This window comes from Mus caroli, chromosome 7, assembly GCF_900094665.2.
Source record: "Mus caroli chromosome 7, CAROLI_EIJ_v1.1, whole genome shotgun sequence".
Classification (NCBI taxonomy): Eukaryota; Metazoa; Chordata; class Mammalia; order Rodentia; family Muridae; genus Mus; species Mus caroli.
The window spans coordinates 69750101-69778088 of NC_034576.1; the positions used below are offsets into that span (position 1 = coordinate 69750101).

Here is a 27988-nt window from a genome sequence, read left to right on the forward strand (position 1 = left end):
ATGGAAGTGTAAGCCGAATAAACCCTTTCCTCCCCAACTTGCTTCTTGGTCATGATGTTTGTGCAGGAATAGAAACCCTGACTAAGACAGAGGGGGGGGGGTTCCTACAGGAGATGACAATACTGCTACCTTCTTCATTGTAACTTACAGCTTCCCCTTTGGCATTCAGAGCTTGTCTGTAGCAGGGTTTCCCAGTCTAGGCACTCCTAACCTGCAGAGTTCGATAACTCTTTGTTGCTGAGAGATAGTTTGTATGCTTAGGAGTTTAGCAGGATCCTTGGCATGGATTCACCATGCTGAAGACACAGTGACCACTCCTGACTAAGTTGGGCAACTAAAAGCTGTGTCCTCAGATACCACCAAATGTCTTTGGAATGCTCAGCTGCCCCTGACTGAGAATCATAGATCCACAGGATAAGTAACCAGAAGTGGTTCAAAGGTCATTTCACACACAAAAAATTCTGTCGTTTTATTTGCCTAGGACCCAAGAGAAGACACACAGAGAAGTGCACAGACTGTAAGTGTGCAGACACATTGGTTTTTCACTGTGCAAGTGTAGCTGGCACATCAGGAAGCAGGCCTTGTAGGGTCATCCAGAGTGGCCCTGGTGACTCGTTTCTACTCACTACCCCCAAGAGTGACCACCATTGTGACCACCGTTGTAACCACCATTGTACACTGTGGCCCCTCAGGCTGTTTGCCTACCTTTGAATTTTATATAACACCAAGAGCACACATTGGTGATAGATCTTGTGTGTTTCATTTCCAAAGAAGGCTTAAGTTGCACATGTTCATACGTGGTGCAGGAGAGTGCCTCTCTCCCCTGCACCTTTATCTCGACTTTTCTTATATCTTGTACCTATTTATTTATTTTTATTTCATGTGCATTGATGTTTTGTCTGCATGTCTGTCTGTCGGAGGGTGCTGGATCCTCTGAAGCTGGAGTTAGAGACAGTTGTGAGGTGCTATGTGGATGTTTGGAATTGAACCTGGGTCTCCTAGAAGAGAAGCCAGTGCTCTTAACCACTAAAGAATCTCTCCAGCCCCACCAGCCCATCTTCCTTACCTTTGCCCATCTTGACTGTTTCGAAAATAAGTCCACTGCAAGTGAAACTGAATTTCTTATATTAATGAGCTTGAGTATTTATCCATATATTGAAGACAAGTGCTTTCTCTTTTCTGTAGATTGGTTTTATGTTCGTTTGTTTTTAAATGTTGTTACATTGCGTCACTGAGATTTCTTTTAAATGGTTTTGAGAAACTTTACCAGTAACAGAAAATGGACCTTTAGCTGATATAAAGGTCCTTCAGCCTTTCCTTTTATTCAGCTCAATATAGCTTTTTGCTGTTTTATGCACATATGTGTGACATAAAACACCTCTTTTCTAAAAATCATGGGATTTGTTCCATCCTCCAAATGGTCTTTTCACTGCTAAACTGTAAGTTAATTTGTGGCTTCTTCCTTTACGTTTATGAATTTAGTTATATGTTAAATTCCTTTAAGTGTGTGTGCCTAAACATGTATGAGGGTGTGCATGAGTGCAGGCGCCTGTGGAAGCCACAAGAGAATGTTGGATCCCTGGAACTGGAGTCACCCCGTTGTGGGGGCTGGGAACCCAACCCAGGCCCTGTGCAAGAACAGGAAGTGCTCTTAAACCACAGAGCTGTCTCTCCAGACCCCGTGTCTTATTCTTTATTTCTGGATTTCCCGGTCTGCTTCACTAATCACATCATGCACTTAATGTTTACATGACCATAGCTTTATAAAATGTTTTAATACACTGAACATGTGCTTCTCTACAGTTTTCCCGGTGAATTATTCCTTGTTTGTTTTCCCATGTGGTCTTCAGAATATTCTCATTTAGTTCAAACTTGTGTGGTTGTGTTAAATGCAATTGGATTCTTTTGTAAATTAACTTAGTGGAAAGTATGCTCTTGTACCTAACCCTGAATCATCCTACAATAACATCATGTTCTCTTACATGATTTCTAGATGTCTTCTGACCCACCCTTGGGAGAACTTCTAATTTGTCTTTGTATAAATCGTGCATATTTCTTCTTACATTTACTTCTACAAAATAGTCTTGTTCTTTTCTTGAATGAGGTCTTTTCTTCCATTATATCACCGAATTGATATGTTTTAAGAGTGGGTACAGCCACCTTCCTAAATGAACTGTCTGGATACTGTACATATTCTGGTTGGACAGTTTCCTTTTCCAGTTACAGGATCCCCTTTGCCCATCCACTAATTTCTTCTCTGATCTAAAAAACAAATTGGCTATCCTTTTCTTCTTAGCTGTAAGACGAATGCTTCTAATATTCCATGGGTATTTATCAAGTTTAAAAAGTATACATTGTTTTAAATCTTATTAAGCTTTTAACAAGAATCATGACTGAATTTTATTAAATGTCTTTTCATTATCCATGGGGAGAACAAATCACTTCTCCTTTTTTAAAATATCTTTTTATGAGCATGAGTGTTTTGCCTGCATGTATGCTATCACGTCATGCCTGGTGCCCATGAATACCAAAAGAGGGTATCAGATCCCGTGGAATTGGAGTTACGATCTATAATGAGCTGTCATGTGAATACTAGGAGCAAAACCAGGGTCCTCTTCAAGAGCACCCAGTGCTCCTAACCTCTGAGCCATCTTTCCAGCATCTCACTTTTGAGGTAGTAAGATGGTGAATTTATTAGCATATTTTCGAACACTTAATCTCTCTGCATTCTGGAGCGAATTTTATTTGGTCTTGGTACAATTCATTCTAATGTGATAGCAAATTGTATTCTGAATCTTTGCAGCGATTATTCACAAATAAGTTCCGTATGGATTTTTCCTTATGCTTGTTCTGTCTGGGGTCAATTACATTACCACAAACATTACAGTTACATTAGTTAGTATTTAAAAAATAAAGGAAAAAGTGCTTTCCCTTCACATGTTCTTAAATACTTTAAGGATGCTGGTGTTAGCTGTTCCTCGGAAGTTAAGTAGAAGTGCCTGTGAGAAGAATGGTGTCAAGGATCCGTTAGGATGCCCATGGGGCCTTTCTAGGTCTCCTCCATAGCTCAGTCTGTAGTCAGAGAGAGGAGAGGAGAAAGGATTAATGAATTAGGGGATTGGCTGGATTGATTAGTTAATTAAGCAGTAGTTAGTGTTGTGATAGAATGCTTGATGATGAACAATTAAGGGGACATATTCCGTTCATCTAACAGTTGAAGGAAAATGGCTATCATGGCAAGCATGGTCACAGCCGCTTGAGCCGCCTGGTGATGCTGCATCCGGTCAGGATTGGAAGCACAGGAAGTCCTTGTGCTCAGGTAGCTTTCTACTCTTTTCTACAGTGCAGTACTCAAACCCAAGATGGGCACTGCCCACCTGAACTCCAAGGAAGGCTGATGACCCCTCACAGGCACAGAAGGAGCCAGCCTAGTCTAGATAATCCATCACAGGTGTGTCCAGAGGCTTGCCTCTTAGCTGATTCTAGATCCGAAATTGATAATCAGTAGTAGCCATTACAATGGGTGTGTATGTGTGTGAGGCCAGAGATCTGAGTCAGGTTCGGCCTCAGTCACTCACCACGTTATTGTTGTTTGAGACAGGTTCTCAGTGTAGTCTTGGCTGGCCTAGAGCTTGCTGTGTAGACAAAGCTGAACTCACAGAGATGCTACTGTTTTGATCATCTTGGTGGCAATGGTCATGTTCATTGCCACAGACCACCCCAGTCGGGTTTGATGGTCCCTGGAATGAGGGTCCTTGAAGCTAGGTGGGTAAGGATTCGGCGGTGACAAACAGAAATAAATACAGAGGCAGTTTGAATCTGAGTGCATTTTGCAGATCTCAAGCAGGAGTTTTTATACAGTAAAAGAACAAATATCACAACTCTTAGAAGATGTGTTCAGTGAAGCAATCACAAATACCATCATATCATTTGGCACATTTAAGCACAAAAATCAAGCAGACATTACAACTCTGAAAAGATGTATTCAGTAAATCACAAACAGAACAGGTGACATCACGATTAATAGAAATCATCCAAGAGTAACAACTCTGAAAGGGTGTATTCAGTGGGGCAGTCATCCAAGACTAGTGGCATAATTTCAAGAGCAGATTAATACATCTTTATGATCAATTATTATTAAACATCTAATGCCAGATTTTTAAAAATAAATCTTCAACACATAAATTTAAAGTATTTTAATTCTTTTTATTTAAGGCTTTCTTTACCATATCCCAAAGCCCACCTCCGATGACACATGTGTAGCCATATGGAATTCTATTGTTGGGAAAGCTTTTATCTGTCATAATGCTATTATATAATTTTGTAAATGATTTATAAAGTAAAGCGGTGGTTTTCCTAGAGATAAGGTCATGTTAGTGACCCTGTCTCAAGGGACGGTTTCTTACCCATTATTCTTGCATAAGATCTTAGCCTAGGCTACCAATAATATGTAAATAAGAAAAGGAATAAGAGAAAACAAAACAGATAAATTGCCATGAGAATATATGCTCAATATTTTGCTCTGGCCAAGAGTTCCACAACTAGTTTCAGGAGACCTCTATCTTTTGAAGTCTGTCACCTCAGTCTGTGGAACTTGTCACACAGATTCTACTGGGGTTGGTGTGGCAGTTCATGGTACTGACCACTGATGCAGAGTTCTACTCATACCAAGAGAGGGCTCTATGCACAGTTCCTTTTACTTTACAAGACAGTCTTCTTAAATTGCTCAGGCTGGCCTTGAACTCACTCTGTAGCCAAAGTGAATCTTGAACCTTATTGGGGCTACATTTTATGAATATTCCATGGCTGTTAAAGATGTGTCTTGCTGGGCAGTGGTGGCACACACCTTTAATCCCAGCACTTGGGAGGCAGAGTCAGGCAGATTTCTGAGTTCGAGGCCAGCCTGGTCTACAGAGTGAATTCCAGGATGGCCAGGGCTACACAGAGAAACCCTGTCTCAAAAACCACACACACACAAAAAAAGTGTCTTGATGGCCTGGAGAGATGGCTCAGAGGTTAAGAGCACTGACTGCTCTTCTAGAAGTCTTGAGTTCAATTCCCAGCAACCACATGGTGGCTCACAACCATCTGTAATGGAATTTGATGCCCTCTTCCATTGTGTCTGAAGACAGCTACTGTGTACTCATATACATAAAATAAATAAATAAATAAGTCTTTTAAAAAGATGAGTCTTGACATGCTTGTTTTAAGCTGGAACTTTTCTTATCAATTCTGTTATTTACATCTCTTGTATCAATTATTACATGACTGTTGAATTTGTCATGGGCTAAGAAAGCCCATTAAATTATTATACTAATTTCTTTTTTGTTGCTTACCCTTATATCCCAAGTCAGTTTTGTTTAATGAAATTTAATACTATGTACTATTTGGGGGCATAGATACTAGATGACCATCGAGGGTCATATATCCTTATATTATTTCATGCCTCAGGTTCAGGCTTCAAGTTGGACTGACATTAGAATTGATGTTCTCCTTTGCCTTTATTTTGGCTTCCAAATCACATTAAATGATTGTTACACAGCACATAGCAGAGCTTTAGTTGATATCTAATATGAAGGATTTATCTTAGGAAACAAGGTTAGCTCATTTGCTTCTATGTCAGATGATTCTTGGTGTAGGTTCTGTTTTTCTGTTTTGTTTTTTGTTTTTGTTTTGTTTTGTTTTGTTTCTGGCTTCTCTTGCTTTTCTGTTAGCATTTCTTTTGTAGAAGTTTGGGACTCTTTCCAGTGATCTCCTCTATTACACATTGTATATACAATGAATCCTCCATGTTTTTATTCTCTAGACACGTACAAAAATATCTCTTGTCTTTGATGTTTGGAAAAGTACTAAAACATATATCTGTGTTCGTTCACTCTTGTGTCTTAACAAACATTCCACAAAATATGGCCGTTTAAAACAAAACGTATCTATTATCATTCAGGCTCTGAGGATTAGGGATAAAGACATGGCTCTGCCAGGCCTTCACGTCTCAGCAATTTTACAAGGTTATAGGGAGGGCATAGGCCTGGCCTACAGTCTCGTTTAAAGCTCAGCTGGGGACATGTTTGTTGCCAGACTCACTGGCTTACTGAGAACTTGTTGGAAAGCCACTGTTCCCTGTAGGTTGTTGGAGCAAAGGCCGAAGTTTCATGCTGTCTTCTTTGTCAGGCTGCGCTCAGTTCATGGTAGCATGAACTTTTCCAACATGGCAGCTAGTCTGACCAAAGAAGGCAAGACTAGAAATCAATCCAGGGAGCCTTTACAGAGATGAGAGTGTTGTGTGAGATAATCATGATGTCACATCCTGCCATTTGTGCTGCATTCTGTAGATTAAAAGTGAGTCAGAGACAAGGAAAAGTGGGGGGCATGGTCATCTGCAAAGATGAATGGGGAAATCAACAACTTCATCCACTCAGGTTGCAGAACTGTTAACAGCTTGGCCATCAACTCCTCCAGACATTCCACGGGAAAGGCAAAGGGAAAAGTACAGACAATCAAATACTGCAGAGGAGCCAGCAGCGGTGTAGGCTCTTGCAGAGTACATATTGCTAGCAAGTACCTAAAATGCTTGGAGAACAGGGAAGAGGACCAGGCAGAGAATGATGCAACTGTTGAGGACGATGCCAAATTTAACTGAGCATGCTTTAGAAACCATCCTGGAGAAGTACTGCGGGTGGCCACACATGGGGCCACGGCACCATCTAAAGCCTCCTTTATGCTGACTCCCCCTTTTAAAAACCAAACCCACCCGTCTGATTCCCAACACCAGAGTTTTGCCTGTGCTTGCAGTGTAGGCAAACGATATCCTACTGTTGTAACCATGATCTGTCTGCTCTGATGCCAAAGCGTTTGGCTTGCTCTTACCTTCATGATAACTCACGTCGTATTGAAAACGAACATTCCTGACATCTTCACAGAACATATATTCAGATTTCTTTCCAGTATATTCTTGGGAGTGAGATTATAGATATGACTGTATATAGTGCCTGTAAGAAATATTGATGAATAATTTTGCAAAGTTGTTCAAAAAGTCCAAATGTTAACATCAGTATACAACAGTTCCTGTTGGCTGTATCCTTGTCAAGGTTTGAAATTCTCCATCTTTTTCCAGTCTGTGTACAAGCATCTAAACTTGGTCTTAATTTGCCTTTGCTTGATGGCTGAATCAGTTTGGGCATATTTTCAGATGCTTAATTGCCATTTAAATGTCTTCTTATGAAATGCTCAGGTCTTCTGCCCATTTTCCCACTAGGTCTTTTTTCTTATTTGATCTGTAATAGTTTGGGTTTGTTGTTCTCTTTTTTTAAAAAAAAATTGTCCTAGATATGTTTTGTTGGCTATCTTTATTGCAAATACCTCCCCCTCATCTGTTGCAAACACTTTCTCTGATATTCTTATACTTGCCTTTTAATAAACATAAGCTCTTCATCTTAATGGAGCATAATTTATTTGTTTTCTCCTCCTTTGTTGTTGGTACTGTTTAAGAAGGCTCTGCCTAACCTCCCACTCTTTGACTTTGATAATTAGGAAAATGTCATGAGAAAGCCCTGTCTATAAACTTCACGATAAACAGTTTGCCCAAGTTCCTTCCTCTCTCTCCTAATCCTAAGCTTTCCTGCCCCCCAGTTGCGCTCCTGGGTCTGCCTTGTGTCATGAGCATGTGTCTGAACATCACCACGTCACTCTGGAGGAACTCTTAGGTGAGAGTTCGAGGGATCAGGCTTTTAATGAGGTGCCATCATCTTTATGGGAGCAGCTGTGCGGCATTCGGGTTCTCATCTTTTTACCGTTCCATGGAGAGGTACACAGTAATGGGAACGGATAGATCTCTCTGGACCCACATGTACAGTGACCCGCTTCAGTCGCTGACTTGTTCAAAGGCTCAGCCCAGCTCCCACATACTTGAGAAGTGAGAAGGAGCTGCCAGCTTTCCTTTGCTTGTTGTAAGAGCCCCCTCCATTGCTGTTTTCCTTCCTTTCTACTTTATTTTTGTCCCTCCAATCTCCACACATTTCTTTCCTTTAGACAGTGCAGTTACACATCTGCTTGATGCAGATGTTTGAGACTGCTTGGAACAGCAGCCTTCTAAATTGAGCACAGCACACCCTTTGTAAAACTCACTGCCACCTCACTCTGCTGTGCTGCGGGGGTCCATCCCTCATGTTGCCTGAAGGGCACCAGTTATCCACTGGCCACACAGTGAGGGGTTAGGTCTTCCCATTCCCATTCAAGCTTCGTAGCCTGAATTGGGTTTGGCATCCTGGAAGCACTGTGTCTTTAAAAGCGCTGTAGGAACATCTGTTTCTAATTTTCAGGCCATGATCATGGTGAGGATTTGGGTGCAAGTAGTTTATGTGGGAAGCAATCCCAGCAAATACTATGAGGGGCCATCTACAGGGGGAAAGTGTAGAAAGGTACATGGATGGGTGTAACTCATCAACAGCCTTAGGCAACAGACTGTCCCACGAGGACCCCTAAGCCACGTGTAGAACACAGTCCAGAATCCCTCTCCCAATGGAACAGGGTCAGCCAGCCCCCATCTCTTATGGTTGATGATCCTGTCTGCTCACAAGTCCTCTGGGGAAGAAGAACAGCCATGCCTGCCTTGGTAATTTTGATAATTTGTCTCATTCTGAACACTTTGTCAATGTCCAAATGTCTTATTAATACAGCTGGGAGACTGTCTTTTCCGATGCCTGTTCCTGTTTTAGGAGAATGTCTTTAGTTCTCAACTCATGGGCATTACAGGTTTTTCTAGGTAAAATACTGTAATAATTTATGCCCAGCTCAGCAGAGGCAAAAGCCAGGCAGGGAGAGTAGAAGGCTGCCTCTGCTTTTTGGCCTTCTCTATCTGGCTGCTGTGATATCTGCTTAAACCACCATCTCACTCACGTGAGACCCTGGCCGTGAAGCTGCCTCTGGTGACGGGCTAAGCCTGTTTCTTGCATTCTCTGTCAGTCTGTGGGTATCTGCTTTACCCCGTGCACTCAGTGGAAGGGACCTATTTACTGACTACTCCTAGGAAGTACCTCCAAGAACCCCCTGAGTTTGGAACTCCTGAACTCAGTCCCATGAGACAAGCCTTTCTAGGAGTCAATGCAGAAGTTCCACTGAGCTGACTAAGCCGGTTACCATTTTAGAGTTCTGGACTCAAGTTCCTCCCTTCTCCCCGTGTGTTTCAAGTCCCAGATCTGAGCAGTAATCTCTCCATGGCTCTGACCCCAGCCGGGACCCGCATCTGGGAGTGTTCTGGAGGCACTCATGGTAGCTTCTCTTACCCTACAGCATCTGATGTGTGCTGGGCTGTGGTGCCTGGTAGAGGGAGACACATCCTGCAAGACCAAGCTGGACCCTCCCCTGGATGGCACTGAATGTGGAGCAGACAAGGTAACACCCAGCTTCCGGCACTCCCAGCAAGTAGCCTCACATCTCCTGAACACCAAGCCTCTCTCCATCTGGAAGGCAGTATACACTCTGAAATACCCTGGAGCAGTCTAGGGATGCCCACGGAGCCCACGGCACGGCACGCCGCGTGTCTGAGTCACTCCTTGTTTCTTGTGAAGCCACAAGAATCAGTCATTTCCTTGATATTTTTTATTAAATGACTCGTTTTGTCATCCAAGTGAATTTTCTTAAGGGGAAAGGTTGGGTTTTTGTTTTGTTTTGTTTTGTTTTCAAAACCGGGTTTCTCTGTATAGCCTGTGCTGCCCTGGATCTCGCTCTGTAGACCAGGCTGGCCTCAAACTCAGAGATCCCCCTGCCTCTGCCTCCCAAGTGCTGGAATTAAAGGCATGTGCCTCTACCGCCTGGCAAGGGAAAGGTTTTGAACAAGTGGGTGTTAAACAGGAAACGAGTTCATTTGGCATACACTGATGAAAATCATTCTAGGAAGATTTAATTCAGCAACCTGGTCCTTATGAAGGAGTGAGACTCTAAGGGTTTGAGAGAAGAGGTAGGTGGGACCTGCAGATCCACAACTTTCTCTTTAGTCTTGTGTGCAAGTCTTCATTAATTGGTTTCTTGTTCCCTCTGCCCTCCTCCTTTCTTCTAACCCCTCCCCTTTCCCCTACTTCCTCCCTCTTCTGCCTTCCTCCCTCCTTCCTCTTATCAGCTTTCTTTCTTTCTTTCTTTCTTTCTTTCTTTCTTTCTTTCTTTCTTTCTTCCTTCCTTCCTTTCTTCCTTTCTTCCTTTCTTTCTTTCTTTCTTTCTTTCTTTCTTTCTTTCTTATTCTGTCCCTTTTGAGATAGACTCTGTATATACTGCAGGCTACCCTGAAACTTGCTGTATATTCCAGACTGTCCTTGAACTTGTGAACCTTCAATCCTCTCCATCCTTCACCTCTCAAATGCTGGGATTTCAGGCCCCTTACCGCATGCCTGGCTCATTGGAAGCCTTGAAATAATTAAAACAGGAAGCAATGCTTTGTTCTTATGCTGTGCTTGGGGAGAAGTGGGTCACACACTCAGGGAAATCAATTCAAGAGACTGGCTTCCTCTTATCCTCAGAGAGAATGCATCTACCTACCCTAATCCCTCCCCTCCTCCCTCTGCCTAGAGCAGGCCGCCCTCAGCCTCCCCTCCCATGGCTGGCTCTAGAAGCATGTACCACCACACCTGACTTTGACTGTTGTTTCTAAGTGCTAAACCCAACCTTGAAGTTCCGGCCTCAGACACTGAAATTGTTGCCCTTCTGAAGAGAGAGACACGTGCATTATTCAGAGTTTGCACACCTTTAGTTGTATTCTCCTGCTATGTGGCTCAATTCATTCCTTGAGAATTTAGAAATCCTCTGTGGAACATATTCCCAGTTTGTGGCAAGCTCCAAACTCCAGGGAGATCGCACACCAGGCTGAGCAAGAATTAGCCAATATGCACACTCCAAAATACTCAACTTCCATGGAAATTTCAAAATGGATTTTGACACCAAGTGGGAATCGGTCCTTTGTGGGAGCGGGTGGCTTTGCTGAGCGTGGCCCCTCTGTACGTTCCAGTGGTGCCGGGCTGGAGAGTGTGTGAGCAAGACGCCCATCCCAGAGCACGTGGACGGGGACTGGAGTCTGTGGAGCGCCTGGAGCATGTGCAGCCGAACGTGTGGTACAGGAGCGCGATTCCGGCAGAGGAAATGTGACAACCCCCCGTAAGTCCCCCCTGAGATCCCACTGCAAGGCATCTCACTCCGTGGGTCTCTCCCCCTAATGCTGAGAATTGTCTTATAGAGGGAAGCAGAATGGACTACCATTGAGTTCAAGGGCCTTGAGTGTGTTGCATCATCTTACCTATGTGGGAATTCCCTCTGAGCACAGAGACACAGTGGGGCCCCAGCGTGAGCTGGCTCCATTATCTCTTACTTGGCTGTGGTATAAAGACTCCCAAGAGAGTTAGATGACAATCTGTCTTGTCTGCTTCATGGTCTACTGGGTTGAGGACCATTCTGGGGATGCGAGGGGTGGGGGAGACTTCCCTGAAGGGGAGACTGACCTTCGACTTGCTGTTGGCAGATTTGGGAGCGGGTTGAGCATGTGCTCCGATGCATCTATGGATGAATTTTCACTGTTTCTCCTTCTAGAACTATTTGATGGGGGGCGGGGGGGGGGAACAGGTATTTTTCTAAATTCCTTTTTATTGACTATGATAGACCAAAGACCCTTCCTGTTCACCCCAGGAGATTTGCCCTGGAAAACTCAGAGATAGATTTTTATGCTCCAATATAATAACTATGCCCCCATGGGGTTTTTCCTCCTTTGGACTTTCCCAATTTTAAACATCCTCTTTGATGATCTACTTTTCTCTCAGATATCCTCCATCAGATACCCTGTCCATTTAGAGAGAGAGCACATGCTAAATTGTGTCTAAACAGGAAATAGTTTTTCACATCGAAGTCACATTGATGACTAATTAGCAGATACCTCTTGTTTGTAAAAAGCCCCGATGTTAAATCACAGGGGTGATTGGATCCTTCACCACTCCAGGTAATGCCAAGACCTAAACAACACTAGGAAAATGTCCTTTATAAGGAGAGGTGACATCTATAGTTTAGTAAGTGACAGTAACATCATAATTTTCAGTGACCTGTAACAATTGGCGTTAGGTAAAATGTCTTTTTCAATTGAGATACAGCTTAATGTCTGGCACACAGTAGGTGTTTAAACTGTTAGGAATGACTTTCTTTATTGAAAGCCTACTAAGGGCAGGAGAGACATTTGGCTGAGTTGTGAGAAATGATTGGAGGGGAGGGTTTGTTTGTTTGTTTTATTTTTTAAAACATGGCACAGTTGAAAGTCATAGCTCTGACTCTCAAAGGAGCGATGTGGGTTTGGATTCATAGACCTAGGTTTGGGCTCCAGATGTCATACTCATTGGCCATCTGACCTTGAGGAAAACTCTCCTTTCCCTGGGCTTTAGTTTCCCTCACTAGAGCCCACTGGTGTGTGAGAGGAGGAAGACCCAAATGTAGAAACTAGCATAGGCCAGTCTTAAGTCTAGTCATATTCCTTACTCTACAGCCCCCGGCAGTGTCTACTTGTCTGACTGGTAAAAACGGTAAAAATTGGTGGGATACCTTTGGCATTGCATAAGTGGTCCTTGTCACTAGCAGAAACAGGATGTCGACACCTACCTTGTCCTGTCTACCTCACAGAACTGTACTGCAGCTCAGCACAGGGTGGGAGGGGCTTATATGAGTGTAGAAGGCTGTCTCTGTTATGCTTAGAGCCTTGGCTGAATACTGGTCGCCTCTGGCTTATCACATATGTCAACCCTTATCAGGTGGTTCCCAGCAAGCATCACGCAGAGCCTCTAAATGTTCAACATCCCCTGTGTCCTGACATGCTGGGCAGTTTGATTTATTTAGGTGACAGCAGTACTTGTACATATCACACAATGTCCCCAGAGCTAGGAAAATGCTTTAGGCGTACTTTTCATGGCCCAGGGTTAACGTTGTATCTTGCAGTGCTATTGGCTAAGATCCCCCTGCTGGAGACAACTTGCAGAAGAGACTTTCCAGGGCTTTGTGGCTTCTCACCAAGGCTGTCAATCCCAACTGCATCTTGACCTGCCCTTCTGCTGCTCTGTCCTACCCAGGGGTATTTGGCATTTTGCAAGCGAGTCTCCTTAAGACTTCCCAGTACCTAGAATTATGTTGCTGTACCCATCCTGGCTCGCCCTGCTCTGAGGTTCTATGTGTTGGGAATCTAGTCCCATCCCTTCAGACCCAGTGGCCCCAGAAGACAAAGTGCTTATACAATGTTCTTTTATTTATCTGCATTCTCAAACACCCCATTGTGCGCAAACCCTCGCCCTCAGCCCCATTGCTGTCACGAAGGAACTTACCTCGTCCTTACTTCACATGCTTTGTCATTGAGGATTGAGAGAATGAAAAGGTCACACACACACACACAGCTGCAGGCATGTGGCCTTTTCACACAGTGGTGTTGGATAATGGTGTGTGTCTCTGGTCGCCCAATCTCTGCAGGTCTGGTGGCTGTGGGACAGACTGTTGCTTAAAATGTACCAGAAAGAGAAGGCCACTGTTCTTGTTCCTTCAAAGCCTGTGTTCCTTCTAATGGATTTTTTAACCCTGCTCTCAGCATTAGGTATAAATAATGCCAGGCATGGTTTACAGCAACAAGCAAAGACATACAAAATCCTGCCCACCCTCCCACAATTCCCCTTACCCCTATTTCAAACCAGATCCCTTGTAAGCTACACTGTCTTCCCTATTCACTTCTACCTTCTTCATACATATCACCACTGTGATGGTTTGTATATGTTCGGCCCAGAGAGTGACTCTGTTAGGAGGTGTGGCCCTGTTGGAGTAGGTGTGCCACTGTGGGCGTGGGTTTAAGACCCTTGTCCTAGCTGTCTGGAAGTGAATATTCTGCTAATAGCCTTCAGAGGAAGATGGAGAGCTCTCAGCTCCTCCTGCACCATGCCTGCCTGGATGCTGCTATGTTCCTGCCTTGATGATGCTGAACTGAACCTCTGAGTCTGTAAGCCAGCCCCAATGAAATGTTCTTTTATAAGACTTGCCTTGGTCATGGTGTCTATTGACAGCAGTAAAACCCTACTAGCTAAGACAACTCCCATTTCTGCCTTTCTCAAGGGCACAGCCCTGTGTCTATGGTTACCCCCTTGTCTCACATGCAGCTGTTTATAACAAGTCAGGCAAATGGGGCCCACCATCACCACTTATCAATTTCCTGAAGCACTGTGGAATACATGGGCTCTGTGGGTTATTAGCCAGGCAGTTCTGTGGAAGAGGCTCCTTTTTTAATACCCATTGTGGAGACCCGAAACAGACTAGTATATCAACTTGATGTCTTACCCCAGGTCACACAGGTAAATAGTAGCCAATGGCTTGGTAATTAATCCTTTTTTTATAAAAGAAAGAAAGGAAGGAAGGAAGAAAAGAGAAAGAAAGAGCAAAAGAGAGAAAGAGAGAGAGAAAGAAAGAAAAAAGGCAAGCAGAAGTCCAAAATCAAGGGTCTCTATGGGATTGGTTCCTCCTTGAGTGCCTGGAAGATAGTGTGTTTCCTGTATGTGTTCTGGCTTCTTGGCTCCGATGGTCTTTGTCCTCACCAGCTTACAGACATACCACAGTCTACGCACACTTTCATGTGGTCTCTTCCTTCTCATCTCCTAGAAGTACATACCGTTGGATGTACATACCATTGGATTTCAGTCCTGTGTGAGATATCCTCAGCTTAAGATTCTGAAGTGCATCCCCTTCGCAGCCCTTTTTCTGAGTACAGTGGTGTTCTCCTGTTACAGCCAGCCTGTCTTAGGGGACCAATGTGACCACCATTGAGCCCACCCTTACCTTGAAGCATCTTGTCTGTTCTTCAGCCACAGTGGTCCAGCCCAGGGCCTTCATCAGCACTCTCCTAGGCCTAACTTGCCATTGCCATTATTAAGATCCCAGTGCAAATTGCTTATCCCCAGAGGAGCCCCTTCACTGACCACCCTGTTTAAAGTGGGGTTCTGCTACATTCTGTCTAAGCATCCTCCTAGCATTGCAGCTGCTCTGCCACTCCTATTTCAACTCAGTTGAGTTTTGCTTTGTTCTCATTGGCCTTGGAGCTTCCTGTAGACCTAGGGCAGGCTCCACCTTCCCTTCCCTGCCTAATAGCACAATAAAATATGCTGGGGCATCCTGTTTTCCTAGAAGCAATCTTTCTGCCTTTCCCAGGCCTCCATTATACATCCCTAATGTCTTTCTTCACTTCAGAAACACTAAAGTTAACCAAATCCAACAGACCAAATAATAGGTCACCAATAAGCTCCGTTAACCTGTATCACCTCTTGGATGCTCTAACAAGCCAGGCTATGTAGTCCACTTATCCCCTGCAGTGCTGTCATTTATAGCCAGAAGTGCTCAGGAATAAGCCTGAGCGTGTCAACCCAGCCTTGGGTTTTTCAAGTTAGAAAATTTTGATCCTGTAATATTGACGCCTTGGTAGTCAGTCTGATCATTTGCTATGACCATTCACCTCCATTTCCTGTTGGGAATGAGAGTAACTTGTCCCTGTCTCCTTGGAAAATGGTCTATAAGAGTCCATCCATCCTTCCCGGAGCCAACCCAGAAAAAGGAGAAAAACACAGTCAGACTGTAGGCAGGTGTATCCCAGCAGCCCTGGTGTTTCCTTAAGTAACTGGGTCAGCAGTGCAGGCAATTAGGGCTTAGAGAGTATGGCCTGATCTTGCACAATGCCTGTGTGATGATTGTTACAAAGCACAGCTGATCGTGGACTCTGCGCCAAGCTCTGACCATAACAACATATTCTCCGTCTCACTCCTTAAATCAGACAGCTCACTGCCCTGATATTCCAAGAGGATGGCCAGAGCTCACCACTGTGTACAGCTTGGAACATTCCCATGAGCCTCTCCCCATGGTTTTCTCTGCACATCCCTGGCTCCTTTCCCTTTATTCTGCAGCTGGTTTATTCACTGTCCAAAGATACTGGCCAGACTCCCCCATCACCCCACCCTTTTTTCCTGGTCCTGATTTTTATAGCTATTGGTGGTTTTGCTTCCCAGTATACACAGAGGTGTGGGGGGGGGCAGCTTCCTATGTTTGTTCTTTCCTGCCATTTGTATTGCTCTTGCTTAGAGTTAGTGGAAAATTCATCTCTGTTCTGGATTTTGATGCTGCGTGAAAGGGGGAGGCAGAGAGAAAGACTCAGGTGAACATATATCAAGATGCTTTCTGTCCCGGTACCTGCAGGATGGCATGAAGAGCAGAGGAGAGAGGTTGGAACATCAGGGCCACTGCAGCATTGTCACCCCTTGGCCACATCAAAGGGACGGGGAAGCAGCTAGTCACTTGGTACTCAGAGGTGGGAAGGCAGAGTAGAGTTCTATGACTGTGCTTCGCTTTATGTCCCTAGTGAGTCCCATGTGTGTGCTTTCAGTATAGTGACTTGACTTTCTATGGGTTCCTCGTTATAAACAAACAAACAAACAAACAAACCTCTTAAGTTGTCTATTCTTAGCAGCAGTGACAATTTGGCATAGATACTTCTCAGAGATCTTAACACTAGAAACACATTGCCCCAAGGTGCACCAACAGGATCCTCCTCTTGTAGCTTACATGAATTTATCTGTCCTATCCCTCCCAAGGAAGGGCAGGCTGGCAGCCGCCCAGTCTACCGTTGCCTTATCTTTACTGTTTCTCTGTGGATGCTCACAGCAGTCCGTGGTGCTGTAAAGCCGACCCTGGTAAGGAGACGGGAACAGCTTGGGGAGGATCAGAGGAGGATGGACTACGCCTTCTCTCCACACCTGCTTCTCCTCAAAGCCTCACTCCCTTATTCTCATTTATTCTTAAACATGTTTAGAAAAGTCAAACCTAGTGAAAATGAGAATGTCCTGCAAAGTATCGTTCATTACCACCAGGCTCACACACATTGCGGCATCCACGCATGTGTGTGCTAGGACCCAGCAAGTGAAGGTGCTGGCTCTGGGTGCCTGCATGTGTGGCCACGTGACAACTGGCTAGCTTTGCATGGTGGCTGCCCTGTCTGTGCTGCCATGAGCCCATGGGTTTCTATTTGTCCCACCTCCTTGCTGCCACACGCTGCCGTTGGTCTTCTCCACTGTGGACATTCTGGTGGGTCTGTTGTAGCATCTCTAAGGTTTAGGTTTCGCTCACCAGCAATGAAGTTGAGCATCTTTGTATGCCTCCCCTGGGTATCCTTTTCTTGGGCAGGGCCTGTTCAAACCCTTTTAGTTTATATCTATCTGAGCTTTATCAAGGTTTAGAAGGTCCTGAAAGATGATGCTTTAAACATGGAGGATTGACATCAGACATGCATCATTTTTTACCATTCCTCTTGTCTCCTATGTGTGGTCATATGTGTGTGGGTGCATGTCTGTGCTCATGCCTGTGGAGAGCGGCATCTGCTATGATTTCTCCCCACCTTGGGTTTTGAGGCAGGGTCTCTAACTTAAATCTGGAACTCAACACCTCAACAAGTTTCATTAGCTGTCTTGCTCAGGAGATCTTGTCTCTGCCTCCCAAGTGCAAGGATTATGATGGGTTGCCATGGCAACCATGGTGTTTATGTAGGTGCAGGTGATCCAAACACTGGTCCTTATCCTTGTGTGACAATAAGCCATCTTCTGAGTCCTAGAGATGCATCTTTAAAACCCCTCGTGCCCAACTGTCTTTGTCTCGAGCCATCCTTTAACAGTTACTGGGCAGTTTTGTGTTATTTCTGTGTTTCCAGTCCTAGCTCACACCCCTGAACAGCCATCCTTCCCTTACACTGAATCTTTGGTGTCTATATCTGAAGGACATGGTCAAGAACCTCTGGGGGGGGGGTTGTTTTGTTTTCTGTTTATTTTGTTTGTTTGTACTCAGACTGTCTCCTGTGCATCCTCAGATGATAGCTGGACCCCACATTAGGGTAAGATTTCAACTTGCTGTCACCTCCCTGTCACAGGCCCTACAGAGCCATGGAGCCTAAGCTATGACACCCAGAGGCCTGGGCTTTCTAGTTCTCTGTCAGAATAAAGGATGTAGGCCCACTAGCTGCTCTCAGAGGGGAATGACTATTCTATTATGAATTCATTTTTGCTTTGTTGTGCTGGGATTTTGTTGTCTTAGTCTTCCTAGATGTGTTTTGTCTTGATCCACCCCAAACGGCTCCAGAGGACCTCCAGGGTAAACAAGAGTCCCTGCCCTCTGCTTCACACTCACCACAAGTGGATCCCGCCATGCCTCCCTGCCCTTGCTGATTCAGCAAAACATTTCCCTAAGTCCAGGCCCTTGTGTCTATGACTCAGGCTCTGTCCAGGCAACCCAGCATGGGATGCTTGGTAAACTCAGTCCCACTGTGTCATCCTCTGTAGACCTTTTCCCCAGCCACTCCCTCCCACAGCCACTCTTTATGTTACTCTGTGCCACAGATGAAGGGTACCTTTTTCTAAAGGCTGCAGAATCGCTATGCATGTAGCAAGATCCCATTGATGGCCTGGTTATTCCACACAATCTCTATGGTTACCATTCCTCTTGTCTCCTGGAATGCTGAGACCATGAATAATGCCAAGCCTTATATGTGCTATGCTTCTTCCTAGACACCCAGGCCCATGAGAAGTTTAACTTTAAAATTAGGTACAGTAACAAGTTAATAACAATGATAAACAAAATAATCACATTAATACTTATGAATTGTATATTTGTAGTATTTCCTATTTTATATTTTTAGACCATGTTTGATTGTCTGTAACTGAAATTACAGGAAGCAAAACTGTCAATCTGAGAAATTAGCGTACTGCAAAGCTGGACATGAAGAGTAAAGGCCTGTGTGACCCTGCCATACGTGGTTGGGGGATTACTTGGGTCGTAGGCCACGTAGCTAGTCAGTATTTCTCATTTCCTGTGTTCTTCAGAATAACAGTTTTAATTATTTTCATCAATTTTTTGAGTTATGGATCTTTTCTTTTTCCATTTTTATACGTGTGTGTTGCACATGTGTTTATGCATGTTTGCACTGTGTAGCTGTGCATCCTGTGGGCACATGTGCACACATGGAGGCCCAAGACTGATGTTGGGACACATCTACCAGAGCTCTTCCACCTTATTCGTCAAGACAGGATCTCTCAGCCAAGCCCTGTGATCCTTGGGATGGCTAGTTCTGCTAGCCAGCTTGCTCTGGGGAATCACCTGTCTCTGTCTTCCAAGGCTCAAAGTCCAGGCAGAATATCATGCCTATCCAGCATTGACTTGGATTCTTGGATTCCAAACTCCATTATTCATGCTTGTGTGGCAAACACTTCAGCTAGTAAGCCATCTCCCCAGCCCTCGTAAGTTTACCATGAAGAAACCCTTGCTTTATATAGCAAGTGATTAGAGTCAGTGGGAAATAGGTACTTAGAGACAGCCAGAACTCTGATGGTTACAGAATGTCTGGATGTAGGCTTCATGTCTTATCTGGGTGAGGATGCCCCTTCATATCTAGGTCTGAGACTCTGTTAGCATCCTCAGAGAGGTCTCATCCAAGGCCCACCGACAGGGACAAAGCCTGGAAACTGAACCCTCTGGGAAGACAGGGTGGGTGTCAGAGGAGAGAAGCTGCATTGCAGAACAGGGCAGGCTCTGTTTCAATGGCTCCTATACTCAAAGCCGTTCCTGTGGCATGCAGGAGGATGCTGCCCGAAGGTGCTAATGAGGTGTGCCCAGGGAAATGGGAGGAAAGCGTGTTCCTCTTTAGTGTCTCTCTGGAACTTGGTATTAACAAAGCTGAGCACAAAGCCTGCTTTAACTAGAGACTCTTCTCATGCTATCCTGAGTATCATTTCATTGAAATTTGAAAGACACTCGCCTACATTTCTATATCCATTTGAAAATTGTTTCTTTTATTTTTCAAGATAATATAATTACATTATTTTCCCTTTCTGTTCCTTACTCAAACCCCTTCCATATGCCCCTCCTGGCTCTCTCATTTTTGTTATTATATACATGCATACACACACACACACACACACACACACACACACACACACATATATATATACATACATACATACATACATATATATATATTCTATACAACATGGTTAGTCTGTATAATGTTACTTGTGCATATATTTTCAAGGCTGACTATTCATAATGATCAGGTGGTGTGCTGTTTCCTGGGGAGGACTATTTTTCCCAGCATTCCTTAGTTGCCTGTAGTCCTTTGTATAGATTTGAGGCCTTGCGGGCTTTCGCCTGTCCATATTAGCGTGTGTGTTGTTGTTATCCTTGTTCAGCTCAGGTGTAGGCAGTCATGTGAGTGAGACCTTACTGGTGTAGCTTCTGACATTCCTAGAAGATGCAGTCTCACAGCAAACTCCCTGACCCCCCCACCCAGCTCTTACTGTCTTTCTGCCCCTCTCCCACAATGTTCCCTGAGCCCCATGTGTATCCACTGGAACTGGCTCTGCAATTCTGCATTTTGACTTGTGGTGACTTTTTTTTGTTGTTGTGACTTGTTGTGATGTAATGTTCTCCATCTGCTGCAAAGAGTAGTGCCCTAAATAGAGGGTGGGGCCTACATTTATCTGTTGGTTCAAAACAAATATTCAGAATGTTACAGATTATGTCCTAACTCCTTCAGTGAGTGATGGAGTGTGTCCTAGAAGACATGAAAACTCCTCCCCCACTTGCCTTTGGTCAGGGCATTCTAGCGCAGCAACACAGAAATTCTTTTCAAGTTTGTAGGTTCGTTCTTCTTGCTCTAAGATCATCTGATTATTGTGGATAATTTTACTTTTGTTTCTTTGCAATAGCTCCATCCATCTCACGTTCATACAGCATACATACCTGTCTCTGTGTTTTCCTTTCACTCTTAAGTATCACTATGAGAATAGTTTTAAAGTATTTGTCTATTAACAAATTTGTCTATTGCTTAATAACAGAGTTATCAGGGATGGGATCTGCAGATACATTTTATTGTATTTGTTTATGGCTGAATGAGATCTCGATGCCGGTGTCAATCTGAAGGAAAAGTTTAAGGTCTTTTCTCACCCTGGACATTTTCCGGGACATGCCTCATAGCCTTCTAAGTTCTGGAGATCCAATTACTTTTAAATGAGTTAATCCCTAAATATCTGCCACTTACCTATCTACTTTTTTTTATTATTATTATTATTTCGAGACAGGGTCTCTCTATGTAGTCCTGACCATCCTAGAAACTGACAAGCCTTAAGAAGGAAAAATGGTACAGAGTAGCTGATCTTTGAAAGTTCCCGGAAGCCATGTCACCTGCTGGGGTTTTCGGCAGTTTCAGCTCAGGGGTCAGAACACAGTCAGCACTGGGAGCACAGAGGCTGAGCGTTTGGTGAATAAGGCTTTTCTCACACCCCAGCTCCATCAGGATCTTGGCTGCCTTTCATGATGCTTGAGGTGGAAGATGGATATTAGCTTCTGCCACACTAAAGGACGAAGTAGACCAGTGCAAAGTACAGTGTCCCGGCCAGGAATCTACAAGCTGTGACATACACTCCCACATTTCAGAAGTAGTTATGGATGACAGTTTTAGCTGTTTAGATAGAGACATATCCCTGCATCGTGGATGTGGGGAGGCTCCTGGTGCTTTCCACTCTGCCGGCTTCTTTGACATCTCTCTCTCTCTCTCTCTCTCCCCTACTCATTCCCCCCCCCCCATCATTTTAAAGTAATCAATCTTCATGTAGTTAGTTCAGTCAATCTGCTATTTATTGAGGTCCGACCCAGGCTCTGCTGGAGGCACTGGCAGGGTAGGATTTTATTATACAATTAAGGAGAGGGGGACATGGTTGAGCTTAGAAGTTTGCGAGAAGATACACGCTATATCATGCATCCCTTCTTTGTTTCTCAGTCCTGAAAACTTTCCTATTACAATGACAATAATTCCCATAATACTCTGTATACTAGAGCAGTTGACTCACCACTCTACCAGATGTTTATATAACATTTTATTACAACACAGCTGAATTATTTATTATTATTATATTATTATATATTATATAATAATATATCAGCATGTGAATTATTATTTCACATACTGTCTCTGGCTGCTTCTATACCAGCAGCAGTTGCTGCAATAAACTGTGTGGCTCAAAAGACCAAAGCTACGTATAATCTGACCCTTTTATGGAAAAGGCTCATTGATTGCTGGTGTAGATTTTTAATAAAGACTTTTGCCATTCTCTATTCTTACATCTTTCCTCTAAAACCATGATCAGAGAGTAGCCTGTGGACATGATGAGAGACAGAGGGAGGGAAAGAAATACCCCACTAACCCCAATACTTGGTTTGTGAGTACAAAGTGTAGGTACCAGACATGAGAGTGTATAAATACCTAGGACACAGGATTTTTTTTCTTGTGCTGAATTTCAATAAAAAGCAAGTAGTCACAATATGTCATCATGACCTTGGTACCATGGAGATGTATGGAAGCCTTAAGCTTGTCCAGGTCAGAGTCCCTCAAGGATGCCTTGCGGCCTCTCAGAGAAGCTAAGCAAAGCCACACTGGGACCATCCCAACTAGCACCCCACCCTTCTGTCTAGATGAACCTTAAATGTGTTCACTCTGCCAGGGATCACAGCCCATTCTCTAGACCTGCTTATCACCCAGTCAGTCTAGACATGACACCCAGGAATCCAGGCCACAGTATTGGGTTCACACTTGCAGAGCTGAGAATTAACTGGCCAATATCCAGAGACCGACCATGTGTGAATGTATTAATCACCCCACTTTGTTAGAAAGTAAACGAGAACTCTTTATTCCTCCTAAAACATGGAAACTTCTAGAACATATCCAAGAGTGTTTTAAAGGTCTTTATTTATAGTGATTTATTGTTTTAAGTAACAGAATATCCTTTGGGGTGTTCAAGGTTCCCTGTGACCAAGTCTTAAATCTGGATGGAAGATACAACCTGTGGATCGTACTGAACTGACACCCACTGTGTCCTCTTTCCAGATCACCTTTATTTACAGTCCTCTGATGCAGTTTTCTGCTGAACACAGTTTAGCATGGTGTGGAACTGGGCTTACACAGATGTGATCGACATGAGAGACCCAGTTACTCTGGAAACGTTGCCTACACCTTCCTAGCAACTGCCCAGTACCCCCCCCCACTGTTCCCACAGATCATCTGGCTAACACAGATCTTCTTTTTTCTAGCCCTGGACCTGGTGGCACACACTGCCAGGGTGCCAGCGTAGAACATGCTGCCTGTGAGAAGCTGCCCTGCCCCAAGGGTGTGCCCAGCTTCCGGGACCAGCAGTGCCAAGCCCATGACCGACTGAGCAGCAAGAAGAGAGGCCTGTTGACAGCAGTGGTGGTTGATGGTAATGGCATATGACCCTTCCTTTCATTGTGGCCTCCTTCCCTCTTTTCCCAAGAACTACAAAACCCAGTTAGGGATGCTCATAATCCCCAACTCCCAGCCCAGCCCACCTGAGAACACTGCTGTCTTCTGCCCAAGTTAGTCCTGCTCCTGCTCCTGCTCCTGCTCCTGCTCCTGCTCCTGCTCCTGCTCCTGCTCCTGCTCCCTGCTCCCTGCTCCCTGCTCCTGCTCCTGCTCCCTGCTCCCTGCTCCCTGCTCCCTGCTCCTGCTCCTGCTCCTGCTCCTGCTCCTGCTCCCTGCTCCCTGCTCCCTGCTCCCTGCTCCCTGCTCCTGCTCCTGCTCCCTGCTCCCTGCTCCCTGCTCCCTGCTCCCTGCTCCCTGCTCCCTGCTCCCTGCTCCCTGCTCCCTGCTCCCTGCTCCTGCTNTGCTCCCTGCTCCCTGCTCCCTGCTCCTGCTCCTGCTCCTGCTCCTGCTCCTGCTCCTGCTCCTGCTCCTGCTCCTGCTCCTGCTCCTGCTCCTGCTCCAATAGTGATGCTGAATTCTGACAACATGAGATCTCCCCACAGGCCATAAAGGCAAATGGTAGGCTAGATTCATTTTCAGCAAGGCAGGTGTGCTAGCGTATGTTTCCCACTCTGCTGTGTTCTGCGGTACCAGGAGTAGAGTGGTGTGTTTTGAGTGTGTGCCATTTTGCTTTCCTTGGCTTACTTGGGTTGGCTTTACTCTTTGCCTGGAAGTACTTGGAAGACTTTTGAGAACCGTGTACAATAAAGGAAAGAGGGTAACCAGCACAGGTCACATTTTCTTTCTAAAAAAACATTCTCCCCCACCGGGAGACTATATGCCTTAAGCTGCCACTATGTTTTCAGGCCCTAGAAATAAGTCTAGGTGTTGGGCCATGTCTTCATAGAGTTTGTGATGTTTGGTCATTGTAGGTAAGGACACCCCAAGGCCTAGAGTATTGGGGTTTTGCCTAAAAGTCTTCCCCCTTAAGAAACAGTACTTTGTATTGTAATACTGACAATATGGTCCCATTTATCAAGCATACCACAAGCCAGGTACAAGTTAGGTCTACATTCACCTCTATCACCTGTCCTGACCATGCAAAAGAAGATTCTGAGGATGGGAGGGGGCAGGTTACGTGATGTCTAAGCTCCAGCAGCTGACAGAGTTGACTCAGAAAATAACCCACTGGCTGTCAGTACCCAAATACTCTGGCAGGAAGGAAGAAGTCTCGGGCACAGTGAGGGATCCTTAGAACTAAGTCAACTGAGGCTGATTCTACATTCGAGGGGTTTACAGAAGAATGAATTCTCACACCAAGTCTTGGTTTTCTTCCCCAGGAAATCCCCATTTGGGTACCAGCAATTACAAGTTCAAATACACCTAGATGTTGGGGGGGGGCAGATATCCCCAGCATCAACAGCTTCAGATCTGCAGCTCTTAGCCCAACAGCCTGATCTCTCAGGTTTGAGCTAGCTCGTAAAATAACACGTTGTTTTTAACATTACCCGCTTACCTGGGGACCTTGGAAGAAATAGAAAGCTCATTTCCCAGATATATTTTTTTTTTGTATTTAAAAAGATACCTCATTGGCAGGGGTCGGGGGCGGAGGTGGGGGCGTAATGATGGCCGTGCTGTCACTTAGCCATGCCAGCAGAATTCCCCAGGAGCTTAGCTTTCTCATCCCCAACTTTCCCAAAAAAAGAGAAGAGACAAGAGACTTCCCTCTCCCAAAATAGAGGGTACTGTTGGAGGCACCCTTACTTTTCTGTCTGGGCATGAGCAGCCTAGCAGCTCCCAGCTACCTCAGGCATATTCAGACCCCTGATTGGAACCGAGATATTACCAGAGATGGTGCGTGTTCCAGTACAGCAGCTCGCTGTGATGGGAACCACTCTGGTACCAAGCCTTTCGTTCTCTCCAGAGAGCCAGGGAACGATGGATTGAAGCCTTTTTTGCCTTTCCCCCTTTCCTTGAGCCAGAAGGCATGAGGGCTGAGGTGCCCCTGTCCCCTGAACATTTCCTCTCAGCTCTGTGGGAGGCAGGGGGAGGGGAGGCTGTTTGTTGCTTGCTTGCTTTGTTTTTAACTGGACTTGCTTCATGTATTCAGGGCAGAAACCCCACTTGAGCAACTCCACCTTAAATTTCTATTGACCACTAACTGCTTTTGAATGGCTGAATGTTTTGGTCCCCTTATCATCATAGTAACTAAGACTGCTGTCAGCCCAGGCCTCCCTCATGAGGAGACTCCTTGAGGACTTTGACAGGGCTAGGCTGCATTTTCTCACCCATTTGTCTCTTGTTTCATTCTACCCACGTAACAAACAATTAGATCTAAGAAATACCTTGACCTGAAAAAGCCAGTCATATTTGATAAGACTTACAGACTGGAGGTGTTCAACCTTTGAAGGAGAGACCTCCGGTTCAGGGCTTTGTGAGGGTAGCTTGACCCAATGTCCTCTGTGGTGAAATTGCCACGACTTCTTACGCACGAGGTTCCATTTTTCTCAGTACAAACAGAAGCCAGCATTTTAAAAGCATTTCAGAAGGGCAACAATGCAATAATAAATGGCTGATTCAGATGGCTGATGATAAATGGTCCCCTGAAACCCCTCTTTCTACGAGGCACAGTTGTAGCTGAGCCGTGATAGGAGTGATCCCTGTGGTTGGGCTCTGGCTCCTCACAGCCCTTTATAACTGCCCTATTCATAGCACTGCTATCGCTGCAGAATTCTTTGGCGAGTGACGCACAAGTCAGTAAAGGGGAAGCAGTATTTTCTCTCCTCTCCCTTTCCCTCTTTTAAAAAGAATTCTTGCAGAGGTAGACTTTCCGAAGGAGGACTCGGGACCACAAATCCATTCCACCTCCAAAGGAGGAACAAAGACTCTCCTCAGAAAAGATCCCAAAGAGGAAAAGCCCTAAGACAGAAACCCACTGAGGTGGCCGCTTGCCAGATCTGTTTCTGCTTTCCCTGTGGGATCTTTTCACAGTAGAAATGTCCAGAGGTTCAGACCCATGTGACCAGGCCAACAGCAGGCTCCATCCTCACTAAAGTGTTGGAAAGCCGTGTCTGGACAAAGTGCCTTTTTCCCAGCTCCTTTGGTTCACACAAGAGACATCCCCCACCCTCCCGTCTGAGCGTCTGAGCAAATAAGAGATGGGAGGATCACAGCCGTGACTCCTACTCAGCCAAGTGGCCCAGAGATGGAGGATCATTGTGACAAAGACCAAGGGTGTTCCCAAAGGACCAATGAGGGGCTGGAACCAAGATATCTGAAAACATTAGGCCCTTTTTCTATGGCCTCCAGGAGCCCTGCCCCAGTGCAGTATACATTTCTCTAAACTTCTCCTCGAACCGAACCGCCAACTAGGGAAACCCACAGGTCCCATTAAGTAAATCTGTGTCGCATCTCTGAATCCTTCAAGATCACTTACGACTCAGAATTCAAAGCTCTGTAGTGTTTGAAATTCAATGATGGCTCAGTAGCCACATATTAACATCCCCGCTGGCACCCAAGAGGACACATGGTGGCCTGCAGGGGGTGGGGGTGGCAGGGGAGGGGGATATGGTGGCTAATGAGGTGGGTTATCATTCCTGTCAGAAAAGGATGGTTTTACAGCCAAATAGTTTGACACACATATAAGAAAACGCTCATTTTCAGAGCTTTGCATATTTCTGAATTATAAAGAAAATAACCTAGCCTTCTCTGCGACCCACCAGCCGTGAGCCATGGCCTCTCTGTGTCATGGAGTTTCAGTGTTGAGTTGTCAGGGAAAAGACATCAGTCATTCTAGCTGTGGTAAGTGCTATATCCAGTTAACTGAGACCTGTCTAGAGGGTCTAGCTATTCCAGAAGAAAGACTGATTGGTCTCTTGATAGTCAGGCCGACTTTACTGATCCAATCAGCTAAAGCCTGGTACCTGGGAACTGGTTATGAAGTCCTGGTGGACAGCTTGTGGGAGAGAAGACTGAGTAGTCAAGACAGAAGACAGAACTTAGATGATCACTTATTCCGGCCTCAACATTAACTAGACTCTGCCTTAAAAGTAAAGACCAAGTCTGAGAGGGCTATAAGAACATTGTGAGCCGCAGTATCCATGTTCCCTCTGGCGCTTGGGAGGAATTCCAGACCTCTAAGCTGATGTAATCACCAGCTCTCAAGCCTCAGAGCCCATCTTTCTTGCTCTGGCTGTAGCTTCTGGTCAGTTAGAAGCCCTTGCCAACAGGCAGGCCTCTGAGAAGCCAGACAGAAGCCTCAGCCAGAACTCATCTAAGCACACACCATCCATGCAGGGGGCGTGTTCTAGGCATCTTTCCTTGTTGTGCGTGGCTGTATGGCTTTTAAGATTTCATCCCCTCCCGTACTCCTAGGGATGTAAGAGTTCTCGTGCTGTGCTCAGAGCTGAAGCCCACGACCTCATGATATTTAAAGGGATCTTTTCTCCTGGAGATTTAACTTCCCACTCACAGCAACCTGGAGGGGGGGAGGGGAATGGCAGGGGCAGCGACTATTCAGAGAATTTGGAGGAACTCTGAACCCCTTTCTCTCAATTTAAAAGGACTGTCCTCAATCCCTTTGGGAGAAAGAACTGAGTATAATCCTTGGAGGGGGAGGAAGTGGGCAAATGCAGGGAATTCTTGCCAATGAAGGGATCTCCACCTCTC

General features: G+C 45.0%; 1 protein-coding gene across 1 annotated transcript in view; it reads left to right on the forward strand.

Annotated features, from left to right (window-relative positions):
• The window catches only part of Adamts17 (ADAM metallopeptidase with thrombospondin type 1 motif 17), a 303015-nt gene that overhangs the window by 172446 nt on the left and 102581 nt on the right, over positions 1-27988 (forward strand). Inside the window, exons 11-13 of the mRNA XM_021167985.2 lie at positions 9289-9390; positions 10994-11139; positions 23152-23318. Of these exons, the coding sequence (XP_021023644.1) occupies positions 9289-9390; positions 10994-11139; positions 23152-23318 (415 nt within the window). The remainder of the gene's footprint in view (positions 1-9288; positions 9391-10993; positions 11140-23151; positions 23319-27988) is intronic.